The 24,087-nt window shown below is 36.8% G+C and overlaps 1 protein-coding gene across 2 annotated transcripts in view; it reads left to right on the top strand.

The window, feature by feature from the left end:
• Nucleotides 1–24,087, top strand: part of LOC126472242 (unconventional myosin IC) — a 418,925-nt gene that overhangs the window by 367,510 nt on the left and 27,328 nt on the right. For both annotated transcript variants that reach the window (XM_050099923.1, XM_050099922.1), the window contains 6 exons: nt 11,476–11,707; nt 11,996–12,226; nt 12,373–12,532; nt 13,383–13,503; nt 17,671–17,795; nt 22,177–22,389. In XM_050099923.1, the coding sequence (XP_049955880.1) occupies nt 11,476–11,707; nt 11,996–12,226; nt 12,373–12,532; nt 13,383–13,503; nt 17,671–17,795; nt 22,177–22,389 (1,082 nt within the window). The remainder of the gene's footprint in view (nt 1–11,475; nt 11,708–11,995; nt 12,227–12,372; nt 12,533–13,382; nt 13,504–17,670; nt 17,796–22,176; nt 22,390–24,087) is intronic.

Below are 24,087 nucleotides of genomic sequence, written 5' to 3'. Positions count from 1 at the left end.
TACCATCTGAGCTACCCAAGCATGACTCTCGCCCCGTCCTCACAGCTTTACTTCTGCCAGTATCTCGTCTCCTACCTTCCAAACTTTACAGAAGCTCTCCTGCGAAACCTTGCAGAAGTAGCACTCCTGAAAGAAAGGATATTGCGGAAACATGGCTTAGCCACAGCCTGGGGGGTGTTTCCAGAATGAGATTTTCACTCTGCAGTGAAGTGTGCGCTGATATGAAACTTCCTGGCAGATTAAAACTGTGTGCCAGTAGAGCACTTTCCCACGAAAGGCAAAGGCCCCGAGTTCGAGTGTCGATCCGGCACACAGTTTTAATCTGCCAGGAAGTTTCGAAGTAGTCCATGTTTGACAGTGTTTTCTGATAACTGTCCATACTATTGGTGGGTTTATATGATGTGTCTAAGGATGTGGCACAGAAGCAGAAAGAGGTCCGTTTTTGTGCAAGCCATCTGAAGGCCGATGTCCAGAGCTGACACATGCCACCAGGCAAGCATCCATGTGGTGGCAGCTTCTTGCAGTATTTTTCAACATATTCTGACTAACAAAAATAGCAAATATTTACTGGGGTAAAGTCTTTCTGTAAAAATTTAACATTACATGTATTCTAAACTTATGCCCTTTATTGATTGTCTACATTTTGATAATACAGGCAGAAAACAATAAAAATAAATTGTTGTTAATTTTTTCTTCACTGCCTTTTTTGTTTGGGTAGCCTGTCATCTGTGGTATCCCTGTATTAAATAATCATCATCCTAACAGTACATCTGTGAAACTAGCATCCTCATTATCATAAATATTTGACTGTGTCTTATGACTGATGACCATAGCTGTTAAATCCCATAGTGCTCAGAGCCATTTGACTGTGTCTTATGAATATATTGTGGTTTCTGAGGTTTTGATTACACAGGGACTAGAGAATGCAACTGTTTTTTTCTGAATAAATAACAGATTTTGCTTCTACACTGACATGAGAATGCTACAGTGTCTTTTACTGTCAAATACATCATCTGCTCATCACCACCTAACTGGTTGTGTAGAAATAGCAGCTGACACACTTCCTGTCTTTCCCATAATACCGCATAATTCAGGCAAACTGCAGTTTAAACATGGCAGATGTTCATAAAAAGCCAAAGTACGCAGTGTAGATTCCCATAGCTGGCAGCACAACAAAATTAGCTGCCTGCTTAACACACCCTGCCCTCTACTCATCATCATTGTTCTCATTTCTCTGCAAAGCTGATGTCACTGTTCCCCCTCCAACACTTGGATAGCAGTGTACTTGAGCAACCATGGAACAAGCATGGCAATATATGGTGGAGGTCATACGTAACAACAACAACAACAACAACAACGAATACCTTAATCAAAGATTGCAGTCATGGTTCAGTCCAATTCTTGAACTTCGGCTCGTCCCGAGATTGAGTGACGTCCCTTGATCTAGTGACGTCTGTTAGTACTATCTCCATAACAAGTCTTTCCGGTGTAATTTATTCTTGCAGTAACAGTTGCAATCAGTTTAATCTGATTTATTTCATTTGTTAGACATTTACTTCTGGATTAATTTTCTTTCTCATTTCAACTGAATATCACCATCTTCTTCTAAAGCTAGAAATGTTTTTCCATGGTGGTCTAGGACATGAATAGCAGCCAAATTTCTCATTTGCAACCCACTTGTTAAATCACTGTTTCTAATAACCAAATAAAATATTGACTTGGGTTCAGAATCAAGTAATGGTTTTTGAAGGACAAGATTTTTGCCTTTGAATCCTATATTTACTTAAAAAGCAGCATAAGTGTATGTATATGGTATCCATGAATATATGAGAACTTTTATTACAAATCTGTTCAAATGCAACAAAAGTTTGTAAGCCTATAGAATTTAATACTATTTCCTTCTGTGGCTCACAAATTTTGCAATTTTTAAGTCAGATCATTAGATTGTTATAGTGGCTAGTCCATAGTTTCTCAACTATCCCTCGCACTAGTGCCACGAGTCAAGTGTCACATGATTGTTTAAACAAGATCGATATTGTGTTGATCACAGGAAAGAGAGGGGAGTGGGGGAGTAATTAGTGTTTGAAAATATAATATGGGGAAAAAATCTACTCATGAAGCAGTGGCAGGAGCAAATAAATATAAATGATAGGGAAATGTGCAAGCTTTTGGTGCAAGTGGCTTCTTCTTCTGGCAGAATGGCTGAAGAGAGAGTAATGGGGATACAGAAAAAGGATTGGTGAGGTTTAGGAATTGGGGAGAGTTATGGAAAAGTCGCCCAGAAACCAGGGTGAGGGAAAACTTACTGAATGAGATGAGAAGGAAAGACTAATCATTGGTGCCGGCACTGAATGAGATTTGAAAACTTGAGAATGTAAAGGTGGATGACAGAGATTACTGAACAAACATAGTGCAAGGATCAACAAGATGGAAAGCTAAGTGCATTATACATGATAGCTAGCTGAGGAGGCAAAAAAAGTAAACATGTCAGAAAGTAAAAAGAAAAGGGAGCACTGATGAGTAATAGACATTGAAAGGAAATGCTGATACTACCAAAATTGATGTCAATATATTCCAGGTGTCTGGCGCGAGTGTAGCACTAGTTGTAATGCCAGTTCCCACCTGCAAAATTCTGAGAAACTGGCGTTGGGGGGAGCATCCAGAGGGCATGTCTAGTGAAACGGGAACCAAAGTCATGACTTGTGTCCTGTAGAACACACTCTGCAGCAAGATATTGTATGTTACCAGTATATACCGTCTGTCTAAGACCACTGACCCTGCTTGATAAATTTGTTTTAGTCCTACCAGTGAAGAAGTCCAAATAGTGTTTATATAAGTGCTGATGTGTGACACATGTTGTTTCACGGGCAGCCCTCCCTTTGATCATATATGTTTTCCCATTTACAGGTTTGGTATTGTTGGTGGTAGGACACTGAATTGGCCAAGTCTTACAACAGGAACTATCTCAGTGATAGCAACCACAGGGTAGGGAGATAGGTGCAGAAGGAGCACAGGGTCTGTCCTGGATATTGCGGAGATTGGAGGGTGACGTAAAGCTATCGTAGGTGTGCTGGGCAAAATGTGAGACATTATGGACCTCATTTCGGGGCACAATTTTAGAAAGACATAGCTTTGTCAAAGCTGCTGGTTAATACAGTCGAGACCAGGATAGTACTGTAGGACAAGAGGTGTGCTCCTAAGTTGTTTTTTGTAGGGAACAGCAGTACCATGATTAAATGTGATGGCTTGGAAAATCTGCTTTTGATCTAAGCTGGTGGAGTAATTATATGTGTACAGTGAAGACTGGGGTGAGAGTCAGCATCTGAACAAATATGTTTGCCTTGAATGCCAAGGCTGCAAGGGAGCGAATTTTTGACATGGAAAGGATGGCAACCCATTAAAATGTAAGAGGTGTTTGTTTCATTGGTTTAATGTGAACAGAAGTGTGCAGCTGACCCTCAGTAAGGATGAGGTCAACATCAAAGGAAGTGGTGTGAGATTTGGAATAAGGCCATGTGAAATTTAATTTGGAAAATGTATTTAGTGATTTCAGTAATTTCAACAGGTCAACCTTATCGTGAGTCCATATGGCAAAGGTATGACGAATGTATCTAGCCCATACCTGGTGCTGAAGGGTTATTGATCCCAGGAAAGCCCTTTCCAAGACACCCACAAAAAGGTTGGCATAGGAAGGAACCATCCTGGTTCCCACAGCTGTACCCTGACCTGTTTGTACGTCTGCCCCTCAAAGGTAACATAGTTGTTTGTAAGTATAAGATTGACTAAGGCGAGCAGGAAGGACTTCATAGGTTTGCAATCAGGTGCAACAGGCAGACCATGTACAGGCCAGGTGTGTGTGTGGTGGGAGTGGGACAGGCACAGATTTCAGATGACTGGGATGGTGATCTTTGTATTATAGGTTGCAGGTGTTGATCTACCAAGGCAGAGATATGTTCAGTAAGAGCTTTGAAGCCAGCAGCTTTGGGACAGTCAGCTGATTGGGTTTGTGAAAGGCAGGAGAGCAAGGTTTGGGTGGGGTAAGAAGTTGTATGGACTGAGGAGTTAGTTATTGTGAGGGACCTGACGTGTTAAGGAAGGACTTTAGTGTACCACAGGAATGGATCTTGATGGCAGATGGTGCAGATAGAAGTGTCAGAAAGGTGACATAGACCCTCACTAACCCACTCCTGTTGGATAAGTATCACGATGTGCATTCTGTTTTAGTCAAATCTAGAAAACATTAGTTGCTTCTGTGATGTTAGGTAGCATTCTCTGAATATAAATAATCAATTAAGACAATCTGCTAATTGTTGAAATTTCATCAAGCACCAATAAAATTTTGCTGTGTGATTCAATTACATTTTTGATGACTGGCTTTCATTTCTGCAGCTATATAATTTAATATGTTGACACATGCAACCTTGAAATGAAGAATGTGACCCATGTTCACTCTGTTTAATTTCTGAACATCAGTTTCCAACTCAAAATCGTTTAACAGTTGATTCCTTTTGACAACTTTGTTTGCAGTTGTAAAAACATTAACTGTTAATGACTTGACATTCTCTAGTGCTTTAACACAGAGAGATTCGAAAGATTTTTTACTTGTTGCAGATAGTATTGTCAAAACAGTTTTACGGGCTGAACTTTCTTGTGTTTAAAGATTTTCTATCATAGGTATTGTCTACTCTATTTTGGTTTCTCCAAAGCATCAAACTGAAAATTCAGACCACTGTTGTGAAATACCTATTCCTTGTTTACTTCTTTGTGGCCCCAATGTAGCAACTGTCTTCCAACATTTGTGCTCCAATTTCTTGTTTTCTATTACTAACCATTCACTAATCTTCTAGAAATCATCTTTCTGTTACACTGTCCAACTGTCAGAAAGATCACAATCAACATTATTTAGAGAAGTAGGTCCACACATGAGTGTCACATTTTCAGCACACGTGATTTTGTTTCCACTCTTTTCCACTTTCATCACCTCTGCAAGTTGCATCATCTCACTCAAACAACTTAATCTTTTTATTCACTGAGGATGAGAAATACTTCATAGTCTTAAAATTCATTTCAACTCTGAAACACTATAGAATTCCACACCTCACCAAAACATCTTCAACAATGAATAGAGAAAACCTCAGTTCACATGTATGCAAATTCCCCAATCACACTGTAGGCACTGGCGGAGACTTTAATAATCCAACAATTAACTGGGAGAATTACAGTTTTGCTAGTGATTGGCATGATATGATATCCTGTGGAACATTACTAAATGCCTTCTCTGAAAACTATCTGGAACAGATAATTAGAAACCCCACTTGCGATTAAAATATATTGGATCTAACAGCAACAAATAGACCTGACCAGTTTGATGATGTCCACATTAAAAGTGGTATCAGTGACAATGGTGTAGTTGTCCCAACAATGAAACCACAGTACAAAGGACAACTAAAACAAACAGGAAGATATATATGTTCAGTAAACTAGACACAAAATCACTAATGTCATACCTCAGTGAGGAATTTGAATCTTTCAGCTCAGAGCAGGAGCATGCAGAGGAATTACAGCTCAAGTTTAAAAGAATAGTTGACCATGCACTGGATGGATATGTACCCATTAGAACAGTTCCTGCAACCTTGAAATGATGACTAGAAGAAGGGATTGTTTGGTAGGACATATTCTGAGGCATCAAGGGATCACCAATTTAGTATTGGAGGGCAGCGTGGAGGGTAAAAATCGTAGAGGGAGACCAAGAGATGAATACACTTAACAGATTCAGAAGGATGTAGGTTGCAGTAGGTACTGGGAGATGAAGGAGCTTGCACAGGATAGAGTAGCATGGAGAGCTGCATCAAACCAGTCTCTGGACTGAAGACGACAACAACAACAACAACAGAACAGTTCATAAGGGTAGGAACCTCCATGGTATATGGTCACTGTAAAAAAACAGAGATTACTGCATGAGAGGTGTAAAACGAAGTGTGGGTCTACAGGGCTACAGATAGAGAGATACTTAATTAGATGTGTTTGGCTGTCGAGAGAGCAACGCGTAATGCCTTCAATGACTACTGTAGCAGAATATTGTCAAATGCTATTTCACAAACCCAAAGAAATTATGGTTGTACGTAAAGGCTGTTAGTGACACTAAAGTTAGTATCCCACACCAAGCGAATGAGACAAGTTCTAAATTCACCATAGCACAGAAAAAGCTGAAATGCTAAACTCCATTTCAAATGTTCCTTTACGAAGGAAAATCCAGAAGAATTGCCCCAATTTAATCCTCATACTACTAAAAAGGTGAATAAAATAAGTATTAGTGTCAGTGGTGTTGAGAAACAGCTGAAATAGTTACAACTGAGCAAAGCTACAAGGTGTGATGGAATCTCTGTCAGATTCTGTACTGAATTTGCATCTGAATTAGCCCCGGTTCTAACTATAGTCTATCAAAGATCCTTCAAACAAAAAACTGTGCACTGTTCATGGAAAAATGTAGAGGTCATGCCCATCTACAAAAAGAGTAGTAGAAGTGATCCACGAAACTACCGTCTAATATACTTCAGAGAGATTTCTTGTGAATCTTACAAAATATTCTGAGCTCAATTACAATGATGTACCAGGAACAGAATGACCACCTCAAACAAGCATGGTTTCTGAAAAAATTGATCATGTGGAACCAAACTCGTACTTTTCTCATATAACATTCTGGAAGCTGTGTATCAAGGCAGACAGGTAGATGCAATACTTCTTGGTTTCCAAAAGTCATTTGACTCTGCACCACACCTATGCTTATTGTCAAAAGTACAATCATATGGGATATCAAGTGAAATTTGTAACTGAATTGAGGACTTTTTAGTAGAAACATTGCAGTACCCACATCCTGCGACACCTCACTTTAGTAAAAATTAACCCTTATGCAGAGATGGCAGTTGACTATCATTACTTTCTTTTGCTAATGATGTCATTGATGTTTGATTTTTCTGTTTTTTAATCTAAATAAAATGTTGCTTTTTTTTCTCAGAGAATTCAAAAAGTTTTAAGAGGATGCATCCCTGACCATACCACCAAAAGCTCAGCTATATTTACAAACTATGGGGACAAGTTACATACACCAAAACAAGATAAACCATTCATATAAACATATATGTGAAAATCCTTCTTTTTTTGAGTCATTAATGAAATGTTGCAATTTAGATGTTTGGAGCTCATCAACATACAAACTCATAATAAATGCTGAACATGTCCTCCTTTTGCTTCTAAACACACATGCACTTGTCAATTCATGGACTGTTGCACTCTTTCAAATACTCCCTGTCAGTTTTGATTGGCTTTTCGGGCTGCCATGATACTTTGATGAAGAGTTTCTGCATACAGGTGGTCTGCTCCCTAGACCAGTTGTATATGGTACCCCAAGAGATAATAACCCAAATGACTGACGTCAGGGAAACATGCAAACCATGTGTCCATCTGTCATGGGAGGTATCAGCCATTGCAACTTGAACACTGAGGAGGAAATGTGCTAGAGCTCCATCATGTCTAAACCACATGTTTCTTCTTATTTGCAGGATTACATTGTCAAGTAAAATGCCTGTAGACAGCACCTGTAAGGTTAACTGGGAGAATGCATGATCCTATAGACAGCCTCCTACAGTTCCAGCCCACAAATTAATCTTTAACTGATGTTGATGTCTAGCCTGTACTGTAGCATGAAGATTGCAATTGGCCCATTTGTGTTGACTGTGGAAACTTTTTATTCAGTCTCTTCCAAAGCACTGAAGACAGGCAAATGATGAATGTTTTCCCTCTCAATGTATTACCATACAGGATACAAAGTGTCTAACGGTTGAATTGATAAGTAAAGTTGTTGGGTTATACTTGGAAAGCCGTTAAATGTAACTTTTATTAATAACTCAGAAACAGTGGAAATACTTGTTTGTTTATATGACCTTTTTCTATGTTTTAGTCTGAGGAACATGTCTCCAAAGATTGTAAAAAGTTCCCAGAATGAGATCTTGAAACTGCCTGGGCATATAATATACAGAGTGTTAAGGGTATTGGTACAGATACTGTGATAATTGTTACCTTAATATGTACCTATTTCAGTATGTTAGTTGCTTTTTCTCCGTCTCTAGTCTTCCCACAAACATACCTCATAATTTACTACCTGATGTTTTCTGCATGGTCATAACATGTTACCATCCTGAAAGCCTGTTGGTGGAGTTCCGGTTTACCATGTATATATTGTCTGAACTCTATAGTTCAGATAATAAAATTAAATTTATATGGACAATAGCTATAAGAGAAACCAGGAAATCAGTTAATGAAGATGAGACCTTATTATTAAAGATCACAGTCAAATACTAAGCTATAGCAGTCAGGTAGCTAATGTATTTAATAACCACTTTCTTGAAGTATCCTAAAAGATTAGCATGTACAGTTCAAGGGATAAATGTGTATAAGAAGCAATGCATCATAAATACCGATAAACTGTAATTACTTCTTGCTCTGACAAAAAAAATTAAGGATGTAATTAACTCCCTCAAAACCAAATTCTCTCATCTAGTCAGTAATACCTCTGGTAAAGTACTAAATATCCTGTTATCCATGTATATACAATGTTTTCAGTCACATATGCAACACATCATATCACCTGAGATACTTACACGCAGACTGAAATAAGCAATTGTCAGGCCCATTTACAAGAAAGGTCATAAAACACACATTAATAATCTCACAACTTGCATCATTCTCATAGCTACTGGAAAAAATTATGTATGCAAGAACCATAAGACACCACTCTCAAAATGGGATTTACTCCATGGCTCTTGGATTTAGGCACATGCTGCACCATGGCACAAATTACTCCCGGACAACCAGTGGTTGTAATAGCATTTTTACTGGTCCATTTCTCGCCGTCTCCACGACTGCTCCATATTCACTGCATGTAAGAAAGGAAAACACATACAGTTTCCCTTTCCCACTACATTTATCCTGTTTACAAATGCTTACAAATATCCTGAAACACTACACAGCATTGCAAGAGGGTAGCGGAGCTTGTTCCCCCTGACTGCTCCTTTGCCTTCAGGTGGTTTGAGTTCTTGTTCATTCACACTCAAGGCTCACTGCCACGTTATAGTGTCCATGCACTACAACTCATCACTGAGGAAACCAGTGGTGGTTGTTGCACAGAAGCATGTAAGAAGGATAAAATTTGGTATCAGCTCTAGAGTGTCTTGTTGACAGCTCTCTCAATAGTTGTGCCTACTGACAACATCCTCACAGTACATATACTACTTTATGAAATTTGTTGTGAACAGTGAATCACAGTCTGAAAATGTTTTTTGCACAATGTGGAATGGCTGTGAGAGACTGTAGTACTCCATAATAATAGAAGTAATTATTTGATTCTCATACTGCATAGGGATTTTGTGCTGAGAAATATATTTTGATAAGTGTCATGATCAGAAAAATGGGAGTGTTTCCTTGTAACTGTCTACCAGTATCCATTTCAGATTAAATTAACTGAAACCTAATATTACTCTATGGGGAAAGAAATCCATTATCTGTAAAGTATTAGGAATAAACTTAAAGCAGCTGATCTGTTTGGAACTCTACATAATATAGAACAATCTGTCTTGGCTTAATGTGGAGGGGTATTACATTAGGAGGATCTTACATGAATGAACACTCTAGAAATCTGTGAGAAACATAAAAGAAAATGAAAAGAAATTAACAAAGAGAGGCAGAAGTGAATTAGAAAGATCTGTGGAAAAGCAGGGATTGTAGACCAGCATATTTTGTGGCAAAATGACCAGGCAGAAACCAAAAGAAGTAGAGATGCTCATCTGATATAGCGAGTTGATAGGAGGAATATCTAAGCAAAAAAGAACAACTTGACACTAGTTGCCTGACTTTGAAAAGTTGAGAGATTGGACTACTGTGACAACTCAAGCTAGGAATGCTGTGGTGTTATTATATGATGCATAAACATTGAGGATTGAGAAAAATTTCTTGCGGTCTGTATACCTCACTTTAATTAAAAAACTATGAGGATTATTCCGAAACTAACTTCTCTTGCTTTTTGTGTTGACTTTGAGTGTCTGAGCTGATTCTGTTAGTTTAGTGTTCACAATAATGTTTTGTTGGATTTGTTGGCCAACAGGTGACCAGCAGGGTAACATACCAGACTTGCACATGATGCCAGTGTATGTAAAAAAAAAAAAAAAAAAAGAGGCATGTCATTGAATTCCTCACTGCTGAACAAACTGCATCAGTTGAAATTCATCAGCATTTGCTGAAGGTGTATGGAGGCAATACAGTAGATATAATAAAGTAAGATGGCAGGTCCTGCAATTTGAAAGTGATAAAAAGCATTTACATGACAAGCCACAACTCCAGTTGATTGTACTTAGTTGTCTACTCTCATAACAAACAGTATTCTGATCAACTCACCTATAATGATTAGCGGATTGTAACCAAGGAATGGTGTACAAAGCTGATTGTTGGCTATAATGCCATAGACAAGATGTTATGCAACCTTTATCAAAAAGTTTGAGAGAGATGGGTCCCACAGATACAAAAGAGCAAAAAACCATTGCTGGGAAATTTGTCTAGACCTACTACATCAATTTGAGGCTGAACGGAGTGACAGTTTTCTGAGCACCATCATTATCAGAAATGAGATGAAGCATCATCTATTGTAGAATACAGTATGACAGTGTGGTACATATTTGCAAATTTTATGTGATGTTCCTACCTTCTTCTAAGATTGTGAGGTATTAGTTTCTGAAATGTATGAGTAACTAAAAATCTTTTGTGTTCAAATAAGACTGAGTGAATGCACTGAGAGCATGTAAGATTTTAAAATTGTGTCTGATCATTGGCTAAATGTTACATTCTCAGCATCTATGACAAAACTGTTTTAATAAGAGCTCTGATAACAATGATGTTGAACATCCTAATTATAATCTCAATATTTTGTCAAGTTTATTTCGGCAGTCCATATTTGCACAACTTCATTTGCTTGCCAGTTCACAGTGAGTTGCATTTTTATCTGTTATGCTTGCTTCATTCAGTGTAATCCCTTAAGAAAATACAGACCTTTATAAACAGATAATCCTTAAACAGCAGCCTACAGTTACTTAAAATATCTATTCACAAGCTAGTTTCTGTGTAAATAAAGACTTAAAGAATGTGTGTGAGAATGGTTCCTGGAAAAGTGATTACTCTAAACTCATTCTCTGCTCTGCAAATATATCAAACTTTGCAATGAAGTTGTTAATTAACATAAAATCCCATTGTTTAGAATGGATTACCTAGCACAGTGAACAGCTTTTAAAAGCTAACATAGATACTGTTTTTTCCTTTGAAGTACACATTGGAGACATTTCTTCCAGAATTACAAACACAACAGATAATACTTACGTGTGTATCTTAATGAAAGTGTTGCTACAATATTCTACATAAATTCTTCTTCAACAGGTATATTTAATGAAAAAGTTGTTCTGCATCAAGTGAAATACTTGGGGCTCATGGAAAATCTTAGGGTACGTAGAGCAGGATTTGCTTTCCGACGAGTTTATGAGTTGTTCTTGCAGCGTTACAAAAGTTTGTGTCCGGAAACATGGCCATTTTATAAAGGGAGTGCCAAAGATGGTGTGCAGACACTAGTGAATTATTTGGGCTATGGAAAAGATGACTACAGAATGGGCAGGTCAGTGTCCATTTCAGTTTTATGAGTGAATGAAATTCTGTTACTGTCCTGATATAATAAATTAAAGAATTACATTTTTAAGAATTTTGTAGTTTATTTAATAAGCGGTATTTTATTACTTACAATCTGTATTGTAATTACCAGCAAATTTAATTGATAAATTTACAACGTAGGAAAAGATAGAATGCTATTTACCAGAAAGAAGAGACACTAATTTGTAGTGCACAACTAAAAGATATTTACACAAATATTTTGGCATTTAATTTGCTTCCTATTTGAAATTCACAGGACGAAACTTTTCATTCGGTTTCCTAAAACTCTCTTTGAAACAGAGGATGCCTTTCAAGAAAGGAAAAATTTTGTTGCCACCATCATTCAGAAAGTGTGGAAAGGTATTCTTCAGCGGAGGAAATACATTGAAATGAGGAATTCTGCTATTATTATACAGAAATACATTCGTAGACATTTGGCACAGAATGAAGCACAGAGGAGAAGAAAAGGAGTAGAAGCAATAAGAAGGTAAAATTTTTTGCTTCGGTTGCAATATCACATTTATCTTTATCATTCTGATTCCAATAAGGAAGAAATATGCTTCTGTTCTCTCATTCAATTTTTAACAAATCTATCAATATGCTGACAGTTTAAGAAATTGCTATGCATTACAGGTTCATCAAAGGCTTTATTACTCGCCATGGTCCAGTTAATGAGGTGAACAAGGGATTTATCCAGGTGGCAAAAGTTCACTACTTAAATAGATTGGCCAAAAGTTTGCCTAAAAGTGTGCTGGATAAATCATGGCCACCTTGCCCTCAGTCATGCACAGAGGTAAATTACCTACATAATTTTAATACTATAATTTGAAGCAGTTTAATTGTAACACTATTTAAATATTTCCTAAAGAATTGGCAAGTAACTAATAATATCATGTATATCATCAGTTCCATATTAACTGCAAGGAAAAGTTAGGTTGTAACAAATTAGGTTGTAAGTACATCACATATAGCATAATTTACGTAACCAGTGGAAGCTCGCGTATTTTATGCAGACAATATATGCATGTATATGCAATATGATAAGAGAACATGAGAATTTTCCTCAGTTGTGAAAATGTGACAATTGTGATGTTAAAATATTTTTGGTTGAGACTAATGTCTTTCCTACTGGCGGTGTTGTATGTGACATATCTTCCCTACAAATACCTTAAGTAATTATAAAAGGATAACATCATTATAGTTTTGCTGTGCAAGATGGCGCAGTGGTAAACATGGACTCATGTTTGGGAAAATAGTGATTCAGATCCATTTCTAGTCATCCAGATTTAGGTTTTCTGTAGTTTCCCTAAATCACTTAAGACAAATGTTGGAATGATTCTTGTGAAAAAGACACAGCCAATTTACTTCCATATTCTTCCTCAGTCCTAGTGTGCTTCCTCTGTGTTCAATGATCTAGTTGTCATGGTGTCAGACTCTAATTCCCCTCCCTGCTTTCTGGTTCTGTTGTAATTGTGGGAATTATGTTATCCTAAGAAAATTAAAAATTTGTCAAAAAAGTAGTTCAAATAAAGATGCTGCTTTTTTTGCATGTGTGTTCCCTGCATACAGGGAGGGGGAGGGGGATGCACAGAGAGTAATTATCCATAATTATTGGAAATATTCACTATTGTGCAATACTTTAGGCTTCCAGGTATTTACATCAGCTGCATGAACGATGGCTGGCACGAAAGTATCGATTGTCTCTAACACCTGAAGCTAAGAAGCAGTTCGAGCTCAAAATATTGGCAGAATCATTGTTTAAAGGTATTATTATAATTATTATTATTTTTAATGAGATCTGTGTAAACTGTGCCTCATATTATCCTGTTTAATTGTGGTATTTCCATTATTATTATTATTATTTCTTTCTTGTCTCAGACGTTATGTCTGGTTAAAAATGGAAGGTGACGCGGACTTTGATCAAGCGTGACTTCCTTTTAACTGTATGGTATATGTTACATTGCATTTAGGAACTTTCGGGTAACTGAACAAGTGTCAATAATTACAGATTTCTGTAGTTGTATATATAAGTTTGGATGTAGCTGTATTGCATTGATGTACTGGTGGATATTGTGTGGTATGACTCCTGTAGTTGATAGTATAATTGGTATGATGTCAACTTTATCCTGATGCCACATGTCTTTGACTTCCTCAGCCAGTTGGATGTATTTTTCAATTTTTTCTCCTGTTTTCTTTTGTATATTTGTTGTATTGGGTATGGATATTTCGATTAGTTGTGTTAATTTCTTCTTTTTATTGGTGAGTATGATGTCAGGTTTGTTATGTGGTGGTGTTTTATCTGTTATAATGGTTCTGTTCCAGTATAATTTGTATTCATCATTCTCTAGTACATTTTGTGGTGCATACTTGTATGTGGGAACATGTTGTTTTATAAGTTTATGTTGTAAGGCAAGCTATTGATGTATTATTTTTGTTACATTGTCATGTCTTCTGGGGTATTCTGTATTCGCTAGTGTTGTACATCCATTTGTGATGTTGTTGTTTGCAAGGTCTGCATTTATCTGTTGTGGTATTGGGATCTTTAATAATATGCTTGCTATAATATCTGGTGTTTATTGTTTGATCCTGTATTGCAATCATGAATCCTTCCGTCTCACTGTATATATTGCCTTTTCTTAGCCATGTGTTTGATGCATCTTGATCGATGTGTGGCTGTGTTAGATGATACGGGTGCTTGCCATGTAGTGTTTTCTTTTTCCAATTTACTTTCTTCATATCTGTTGATGTTATGTGATCTAAAGGGTTGTAGAAGAGGTTATGAAATTGCAGTGGTGTAGCCGATGTATTTATATGAGTGATTGCTTTGTGTATTTTGCTAGTTTCTGCTCGTTCTATAAAGAATTTTCTTAAATTGTCTACCTGTCCGTAATGTAGGTTTTTTTTATATCGATAAATCCCCTTCCTCCTTCCTTTCTGCTTAATGTGAATCTTTCAGTTGCTGAATGTATGTGATGTATTCTAAATTTGTGGCATTGTGATTGTGTAAGTGTATTGAGTGCTTCTAGGTCTGTGTTACTCTATTTCACTACTCCAAATGAGTAAGTCAATATTGGTATAGCATAAGTATTTATAGCTTTTGTCTTGTTTCTTGCTGTCAATTCTGTTTTCAGTATTTTTGTTAGTCTTTGTCTATATTTTTCTTTTAGTTCTCCTTTAATATTTGTATTATCTATTCCTATTTTGTGTCTGTATCCTAGATATTTATAGGCATCTGTTTTTTCCATCGCTTCTATGCAGTTGCTGTGGTTATCCAATATGTAATCTTCTTGTTTAGTGTGTTTTCCCTTGACTATGCTATTTTTCTTACATTTGTCTGTTCCAAAAGCCATATTTATATCATTGCTGAATACTTCTGTTATCTTCAGTAATTGGTTGAGTTGTTGATTTGTTGCTGCCAGTAGTTTTAGATCATTCATGTACAGCAGATGTGTGATTTTGTGTGGGTATGTTCCAGTAATATTGTATCCATAATTTGTATTATTTAGCATGTTGGATAGTGGGTTCAGAGCAAGACAGAACCAGAAAGGACTTAATGAGTCTCCTTGGTATATTCCACGCTTAATCTGTATTGGCTGTGATGTGATATTATTTGAATTTGTTTGGATAGTAAGTGCGGTTTTCCAATTTTTCATTACTATGTTTAGGAACTGTATCAATTTAGGATCTACTTTGTATATTTCCAATATTTGTAGTAACCATGAGTGGGGTACACTATCAAAAGCTTTTTGGTAATCAATGTATGCATAGTGTAGTGACCTTTGTTTAGTTTTAGCTTGATATGTCACCTCTGCATCTATTATCAGTTGCTCTTTACATCCTCATACTCCTTTGCAACAACCTTTTTGTTCTTCATTTATAATTTTGTTCTGTGTTGTATGTGTCATTAATTTCTGTGTAATGACTGAAGTTAATATTTTGTATATTGTTGGTAAGCATGTTATGGGGTGATATTTAGCTGGGTTTGCTGTGTCTGCTTGATCTTTAGGTTTCAGATAAGTTATTCCATGTGTAAGTGTATCAGGGAATGTGTATGGGTCTGCAATGTAACTGTTAAATAATTTATATCTAAAAACACAGATGATGTGACTTACCGAACGAAAGTGCTGGTAGGTCGATAGACACACAAACATACACACAAAATTCAAGCTTTCACAACAAACTGTTGCCTCATCAGGAAAGAGGGAAGGAGAGGGAAAGACGAAAGGATGTGGGTTTTAACCCCCTCTCCTTCCCTCTTTCGTGATGAGGCAACTGTTTGTTGCGAAAGCTTGAATTTTGTGTGTATGTTTGTGTTTGTTTGTGTGTCTATTGACCTGCCAGCACTTTCGTTCGGTAAGTCACATCATCTGTGTTTTTAGATATATTTTTCCCACGTGGAATGTTTCCCTCTATTATGTTAAATAATTTAGTGATGTGAATGTGTTGAGGTGAATTTCTTTCTTTAGCTGGAAATTTGCTATTTTATCTTTTCCAGAGGCTTTCCAATTGTGAGTAGAATTAATTGCTTGGGTGACTTCATGTTGCAAAATTATCACTTCAGGCATTTGTGGTATCATCTTGTATGTGTCTGTTTCTGCTTGTATCCACCGTGCATGCCTGTTATGTTGTACCGGGTTTGACCATATGTTGCTCCAGAAGTGTTCCATGTCTGTTATGTTTGGTGGATTGTCTATTTTAATGTGTGTGTTATCTATTGTCTGGTAAAATTTCTTTTAGTTTGTGTTGAATTTTTGGTTTTGTTTCCTTCTATTTTCACTTTTTTTGTATCTTCTAAGTCGTTTGGCCAATGCTTGTAATTTCTGCTTCTTTTCATCTAATTGCTCTATCACTTCTTGTTGTGAGATTGTACCTAACCTTTTTCGTTTTTTTCCTGACATTTCATTTCTTATAAATTGTGTTAGCTGTCCGATGTCTTTTCTCAGTTTTTCTATTCTGATCTGTAGCCTGTGTTGCCATGCTGGTTTTGTGGGTTTCTTCTGTGTGTTGGTTGGTTCTGATCTCTGACTAGTGTGTATATTTAGTGTAGTGAGTGCTCCTATATAAACTAGAAGTTGTAACTCTTCCATAGTTGTGTTTTCATTTATTTTGTTGTGTATGATTGTGTTGATAGTTTTTATTGTTGTTTCGACTTGTGGGTTATTTGGCGGTCTATGCAAGAATGGTCTAATGTCTGTATTTCTGTCTTTGTATTCTATATATGTCAGCTGAAATTTTTCTTCTATATCTAACATGTGTGTCACTTCGTGTTCTATTTGTGCTTGTTCTTGTGGCTGCCTTAAGATTTCGTTTTCCTCTGACTGTTTAATTGCTGCGTGTTGTTCTTTGTTTGTTTGCTCTGGGATGTTTGAGTCCATTACTGTATTTTCTTCTTCTTCTGATTGCACTTTATTTTGTTCCAGTATTTGTTGTACTTGTTGTTTGATGTTTTCTAATTCTGACTGGGGTATCCTGTTATTTTTGATTATTACACGGATCTGATCAGCTAGTCGTTGTTCTGTTAAAAATTTTAATTCTGGGTATCTGGTGATAAATGTTGTGTATACTTGTGATCTGTATCCAGTTGTGTTGGTTCCTAGGTTTGTTGCTTGGTAATAACAGAACATGAGGTGTCGATTAACTTCATCTGACCATCTCATCCTCTGTCTTTGTTTTCCTTCTAGGGTGGTTGCAGGAAGCATATCCTGCAAAACACCTCTATTTGGATTTGAATCATTTTCCAGTTGGCTAGCAGTGTCGTTACCATTGTGGGCGGGCATAGGGCTCAAGCGTCGTCCCCAACCATGACGGCGCTTGTCCGAGGCGTCTTTAGTTCTGTCCTGAACCTTTATGATTATGATTATTATTATTATGATTATTATTATTATGATTATTATTATTATTATTATTATTATTATTATTATTATTTTACAGATAAAAAGAAATCATACCCAAACAGTATAGCTTCAAAATTTGTTGAAGAGAGATTGAAACCTGAGCACAAGACTTTGGTTCCAAGCTTTGTTTCTTCTCATTTGCAAAATGGAGATAAGGTGCTGGTGAGTAACTGGTCAATATCTGAGCAACTAAAATTTATTAAATACTAGCTGCACCCCACAGTATTACCCAAGGCTAAACTGTTCTTTACAAAGAAATGTTAATGCCAAAACACTTTATCCATGCATCTGTCCACAGCTCGTGGTCGTGCGGTAGCGTTCTCGCTTCCCGCGCCCGGGTTCCCGGGTTCGATTCCCGGCGGGGTCAGGGATTTTCTCTGCCTCGTGATGGCTGGGTGTTGTGTGATGTCCTTAGGTTAGTTAGGTTTAAGTAGTTCTAAGTTCTAGTGGACTGATGGCCATAGATGTTAAGTCCCATAGCGCTCAGAGCCATGCATCTGTCCCATCGCAAAAGTTTTATCTGGAAGGTATTGAGGCTTGAGCCATGGTGCAGCAGAGTCAGCAACTGTAAAATGTAATTATGTTAACTTTCAGCCTCCAGTTGCATAATCAAAGAAACTTTACGTAGGTTTTGGCTACAATAATGTAGCCTTCTTTAGAAATGTCACAATATAAAATTAAAACATGCCAGATAATGGCTACTGTAGCATGTGGTAAGCTTTTACTGTGGCTGGATTTGATGATGATATGCGAACATGTCCTCTGATAACAAGCACATATGTGAGGGCAGATCACATTGTTGCACATACAAATATTACAAAACTTGCACTGCAGCAAACTAGAAACTGCATATTTTCTCTCTTTGTCGAATTAGTATGTTTGTTACTCCTTCACGCTGAAGTTAGATTTGGATGAACTTTCGAATGGAGATAGCCTATATTTTGAATTAACGCATAGGCTACCTTTTACTCCAAAGAAAATCACTGTTCCTGTGGGATTGACAACATGACTATTGTTTCCGTGGGATGGGTGATGTGACTAAAATGTCACTCATGAAAGTTAACCATCAAATTAATTCATTAAGTTTAGCATAGAGATATTCTGCCCAAGAATGAATTGGTGTGGAACATCAGTAACAAAATTATTGATGAAGTACCTGGTGAGGTGACCACATACACATCAATCAATACAGTGACAAACAAGAGACGACACTACTACATAGTCTGTAAATTTTCTAAACGCTTTAGAGCTTTTGGAGCACTGTCTCACAAGTTGGAGCTGAAGGTGTGTTCACCTGTCAGGCTAATGGCACAACATGATTGTTTACAGATATGTATTGCACTAGATTTCTGGCTCTCCATACTCACAAGGACAACCACAATCTTTTCCATGATAGGTATTGTCGCTAACAGTCGTGAAATTATTTACTCTCTTTCCCAGCATATTTTGTAATTCATTACTCAGTAATGTAAAACTTAAAATGTTAGTACTAACAGTAGATAGTCACAAGACTGCATCACTTCTACTAATGTTTTGCCAATAGGCCACACAAACGGGCCACATATGTGGGAACAGGTGCTGAGTTGTAACTGGGCACCTCGGGCAGCAATGCAGCGAGCTCAGCTAGTGGTCGCGCCCATGCGCGTTCGGTGTAATACTGACTTAAAACCAGAAAATGTTAACTGAGATTATTATGGAAAATAATTTATTACAGTAGTTCTGACAACTAATGGCATTAAATCCTAAGTCACTGAAATTACCTTTCCATAAAAGGTAAAAGACATACAACAAGTGTACTGTACATAAGAAAGAATAAACAGTAATTGATAACATCATTTGTTACAGCAACTAAAATGTTACTGGCAAATAAACGATAATACCAGAAGTTACAGTTCTATGAGAGGCAAATAACATTATATAGCGTAAAGGAACCTTTTAATAAAAAGAGGCCATAAGTTAAGATTAACAGTGCCTGAAATGTGTGGAACTTAGCTAAGAATTAACGCTCGTGAATGATAATAAGGACAACTGTCTCATACAGGTTAGCAATTAGATAGATTAAATATGTGATCAGAAATTAATACATAAGAAAAGCAGTAGGTCGTGTCATAGCCAGCTACTGACGTAGGTAGAAGATCATATAAAGTAACGGATTTATCGGACAATAGGTGCGTGCAACGCCACAAAACATTATGAAGACATTGTAGCCAGTGGAGTTACATGCAAACTTTATGAAGCTCTTAAATATAAATATGGCATTTGATGTATAACAAATTGTGAAACAGCATTGAACATAGGTTAGTGTATTAAATATGCAGTGTATACGGTAATCATTACCCGAAGCTACTAATAGGAACAAAAAGGCTGTATGTCATGGCCAGGTATTGGCGTGAGTAATAAGCAGTATACTGTATTAGATTTAACGGGTTACTAAGTAGTACATAGGGATGTAACACACCACAAGTCATTATAAAGGCAGTTATAAAAATTCATGTGTATGCAACCTTTACGAAGCTCAAAATTGGTGATACACTATTTTACGTATATCAATTATAAAAAAGAGCCTTAAACTTGTTGAAAATAATGATTACATGAAATGCGTATGTGAACGTAAAGATAAAGAGAGCATTGGAATGCGCGTACCCACCAGCTGAGCTAGCTGCATCGCTGTCTGTGGTGCCCAGTTACGACTCGGTGCCTGCGGCCCACCTGTCTGGCCTATTTATGTGGCCTATCAGCAAAACATTAGTAGAAGTGATGCAGTCTTATGGCTATGTACTGTAGTACTAACATTTTAAGTCTGACAAGGCCGTTATCTGGCATGTTTTAATTTTATATTGTGACATTTCTGAAGAAGGCTACATTATTATAGCCAACCTCCCTAAAGTTTCTTTGCTTATGCAACTGGAGGATGAAAGTTTACATAATAACAAACATACATACAAACTTTTGCATTTACAATTTGTGTGGGATTTAATATTAGTGTGCCACTTCATGCTCACAATTTTCTGGAAAGTTGGTGTAGCTCTGGTAGGCCAGAGAAAGTCACAGAATTTTACAAAGGTCAGGGGAATTCAGGGAACACTTTCTAAGAAGTAGGCTGAGTCATGGGGAAGTAAGGGCCTAGAGTGGTTATTCTCTCTCTCTCTCTCTCTCTCTCTCTCTCTCTCTCTCTCTCTCTCTCTCTCTCTCTCTCTCTCTCTCTGCAAGAGTACTTCATACTTTTCTAAACTGATGAATTTCTGTTTCTAATTAAGTTTTTCATATCTAAGTCATGAAAATGTCATTAGAGAAAAATGTTTTCAATGAGCAGTGGTTAGGCTCCGAAATTGATTCCCAATTTGTCAGCCTTCCCTTAAAAACTTTTCTTATTCATCTGCAAGTGCCCAAGTAAAAGAGAAATTATGTAAATTGAAGGGGGAGAGGAAGAAAGGGAAGGGAAGGGAAGAATCTAATGATATTAGCTGCATTGGGACATTGTGCCGAATCAGTGGCAATGAGTGAAAATGTGTGCCGGACTAGAACTCAAACCTGGGATCTCCTGCTTACAAGACAGTGGTGTTAACTACAGCACCATATGGACACAGTATTTTATTGGACTATCTCAGCATGCTCTGTGGCTGGCTCACAATCCCACCTGGCATCGCATACCTGCAGTCCCTGCCCATGTCATCCATGCTCACTAATTTTAGATTCCCACCAATGAAGGATATGGGTTCATTGCCCATCAAGGTAAATCAATTATATGAATGCACCCTTGAATGCATTCATATAAAAGTGAAAATGTTGTTAACCCTAGTAAAGTAGAAATCCAACCAAGTAGTCAATTCCAAGCAAGTATTCACATTTCAAACAAACGTGAGGCATGTAGTGCATCAATGTGGAAACTTGATTGACAGTTAGTTGAATTATTTACGCCAGGGATGATGTTTTAAAAATCAAAGCGATATGGGCTTTGTTAGTTGTAAATAATAACTTTTCACTGAACTCATGTTCAGATGTTGGAGAGACATTCAAACTGATGTTTTCAGACAGCTCTGTTGCTCCAACTTCAAAATGTTTGCAACAAAATGCAAAATATTTTATTAATTATGACCTTTCTCTCAATTTTTCTGATGGCCTGAAAAATAAGCTGTACCATTGTCATTACCTTATCCTAAGTTCTTGATTAGTAATTTAACAAAATTGGGAGATCAGATTAATGTATTTGAGAAGTGTTTTTATGTCAGGGAAGTAGAGTTTTACTTGATGATTTCATTGTAACAATTTGACCATCAGATTCAGAAAAAGTTACGCAAATTTCAGAAAGTTGTGATAACTTATTCCTTGTTTTACCATTGAAATTCACTTTTTATTCAAAAGGAGAAATTTTTCAATAATCCAGTTAACAGCTGAATGAGGGTGATATTATTACTGTCCTAGTTTTTATTTAGTATTGTATTAAAGGCTAGGCATGTGTGTTGGTAATTATTCTGAATTCTTGATGCTACATTTGTTAACTAAGAGGTTAGATATTTAATTCATTGTAATAATTCTTTTACAGTACTCAATTTCTGTGACAAAGTATGATCGGCATGGTTACAAACCAAGAGAGCGAGCCATGCTAGTAACAAGCAAGTCGTTGTATGTCTTAGATGGAAAGACTTTCAAATTGAAGCATAATCTGCCTCTAAACAGCATCCAAGAAATTGTTGTAACAACAGCATCTGACAATCTGATGTTGTTAAGGATACCACCAGATCTGAAAAAAGACAAGGTATTTGTGTTATATTTGCATTTTTTGCTTTGCCTACTGATTGATCAAATGATGAAGTATTTTTCATCCATATTATTATGCAAGGTACAGAACTCTTTCACTCATGCATTCACTTAGAGAGAAAAATAGCTGTACTTTGAAAAAGCCACTTCTCCTTTTTCTTATACAACTCAGCTGCTGTTTCTTTCGAATGCTTCAAAGCAAGATCTGTGTAGTACAAACATTAGAGTTAGGCACAGTTTACATTCCTGCAACTAAATATCCTTATAAATTGTAGGAGTGGCTAATGAAGTGTCCTTTTCTTTAATATCTGATGATTTTCAGTATTTTGCCTTATGTATGTCAGTAACTTGTTATAGACATCAGAGTAAAAGGAAAACCTGATAGAGATGCATGATCTATAAGAAAATTACATTTACTTCTAATATTGTGTTTGAGAATTCTATAGCTCATCCCATATTCCTTTTTATTGTTGTTCACAAACCTCATTAGGGAGTACATGTATTGACTTATAAGTGATAGAGTCCCTAGGTCCTAGAAGGGGCTTTTGTGAGATGTTCTGTTATCATTGTTGAACAGTTTTCACACAGCACACTTATGTAAATACTCTCTTACCTTAGCTGCATTTCCCTAGGAAATTAAACAATAGGAAACTAATGACTGAAAATATGCTAAGTACGTAAGCAATCCTCCCACACACAAGTCAGCCCAATGAGAAAGTTTTACCTCTATAGGTGCAATGCAGGCAGAACAGAGTCTTTTTAGTTAACTTACCCATGTAATGGTGCCACTTCAGTCTAATGCCCATCTCAGTGCCTAGAATGTGTGCGAATTTGCCTCTACTTCTGGTTGCCAGACAGTAAATAATTGTTGTTCTTCTTATTGTGAAGGAGCTTGCTAAGAAAAATTGGACAAGAATTCGGCTTGATGCAAGACACCATTTTGTAGTTTTGTTTTCACCCAGACATGTTCAGCTCTTTTTGTGCTATCTACAGCAGATTTATTTGTTTATTTTCTTTGTGCAAAATTGTTTGTTACATGTTAATCTATAAAGAAACTTGTAGCACAAAATAGTTACATTTGTAAAATGTGCAATTAAAGTCAAATACTTTATATTAGTTTACATATAGTATGGAGTTGAGACTTGTATCACGGAATTGAGGAATTCTCGATATGTGTAAAGGTTCTAGATTTTTAGTAAAAATGTGGTGGTTTCCTCTCCCTCCCTGCCCCCTTTTTAATACATTTCTGACTGATAATCACTGTACATTGGGCTATTTAGTTTGTTACTTAGAGTTTTTTGGTGTTATGGTGTTGCTTTGTTTGTGCCAAGGTAACATGCTTATTTCTTTTGCTGTTGTTGTTACAAGTATATTTTCTAATATTTGTTCACTAAGCACAGAGTTTCTGCCACTATTATCTGTTGTTGTGGCTGTGTGGTTTTCAACATAAAAAAACTGTGAGTAATACTCTAAATAACCCAATATATAGCAATTCTCAGTTGTAAATGCATTTAAAATCCCCACCACCACATTTTGCTGCTTGCAAATGACAAGCTGTAGATTGTGTAGTAGATCTAAAGATAGCAGCATAAACAACCAATAGCTTTCTATGAGATATGTAAACAAATGTATACATCCACTCTATTTCCAAAATAACTATAAAATTAGAATCTTTAGACATGTGATAATGAAAAAC

Source organism: Schistocerca serialis, chromosome 1 (genome assembly GCF_023864345.2).
Source record: "Schistocerca serialis cubense isolate TAMUIC-IGC-003099 chromosome 1, iqSchSeri2.2, whole genome shotgun sequence".
NCBI lineage: Eukaryota > Metazoa > Arthropoda > Insecta > Orthoptera > Acrididae > Schistocerca > Schistocerca serialis.
The sequence above is the reverse complement of the archived record's forward strand: the minus strand, read 5'-3'. Positions and strand labels throughout refer to the sequence as shown.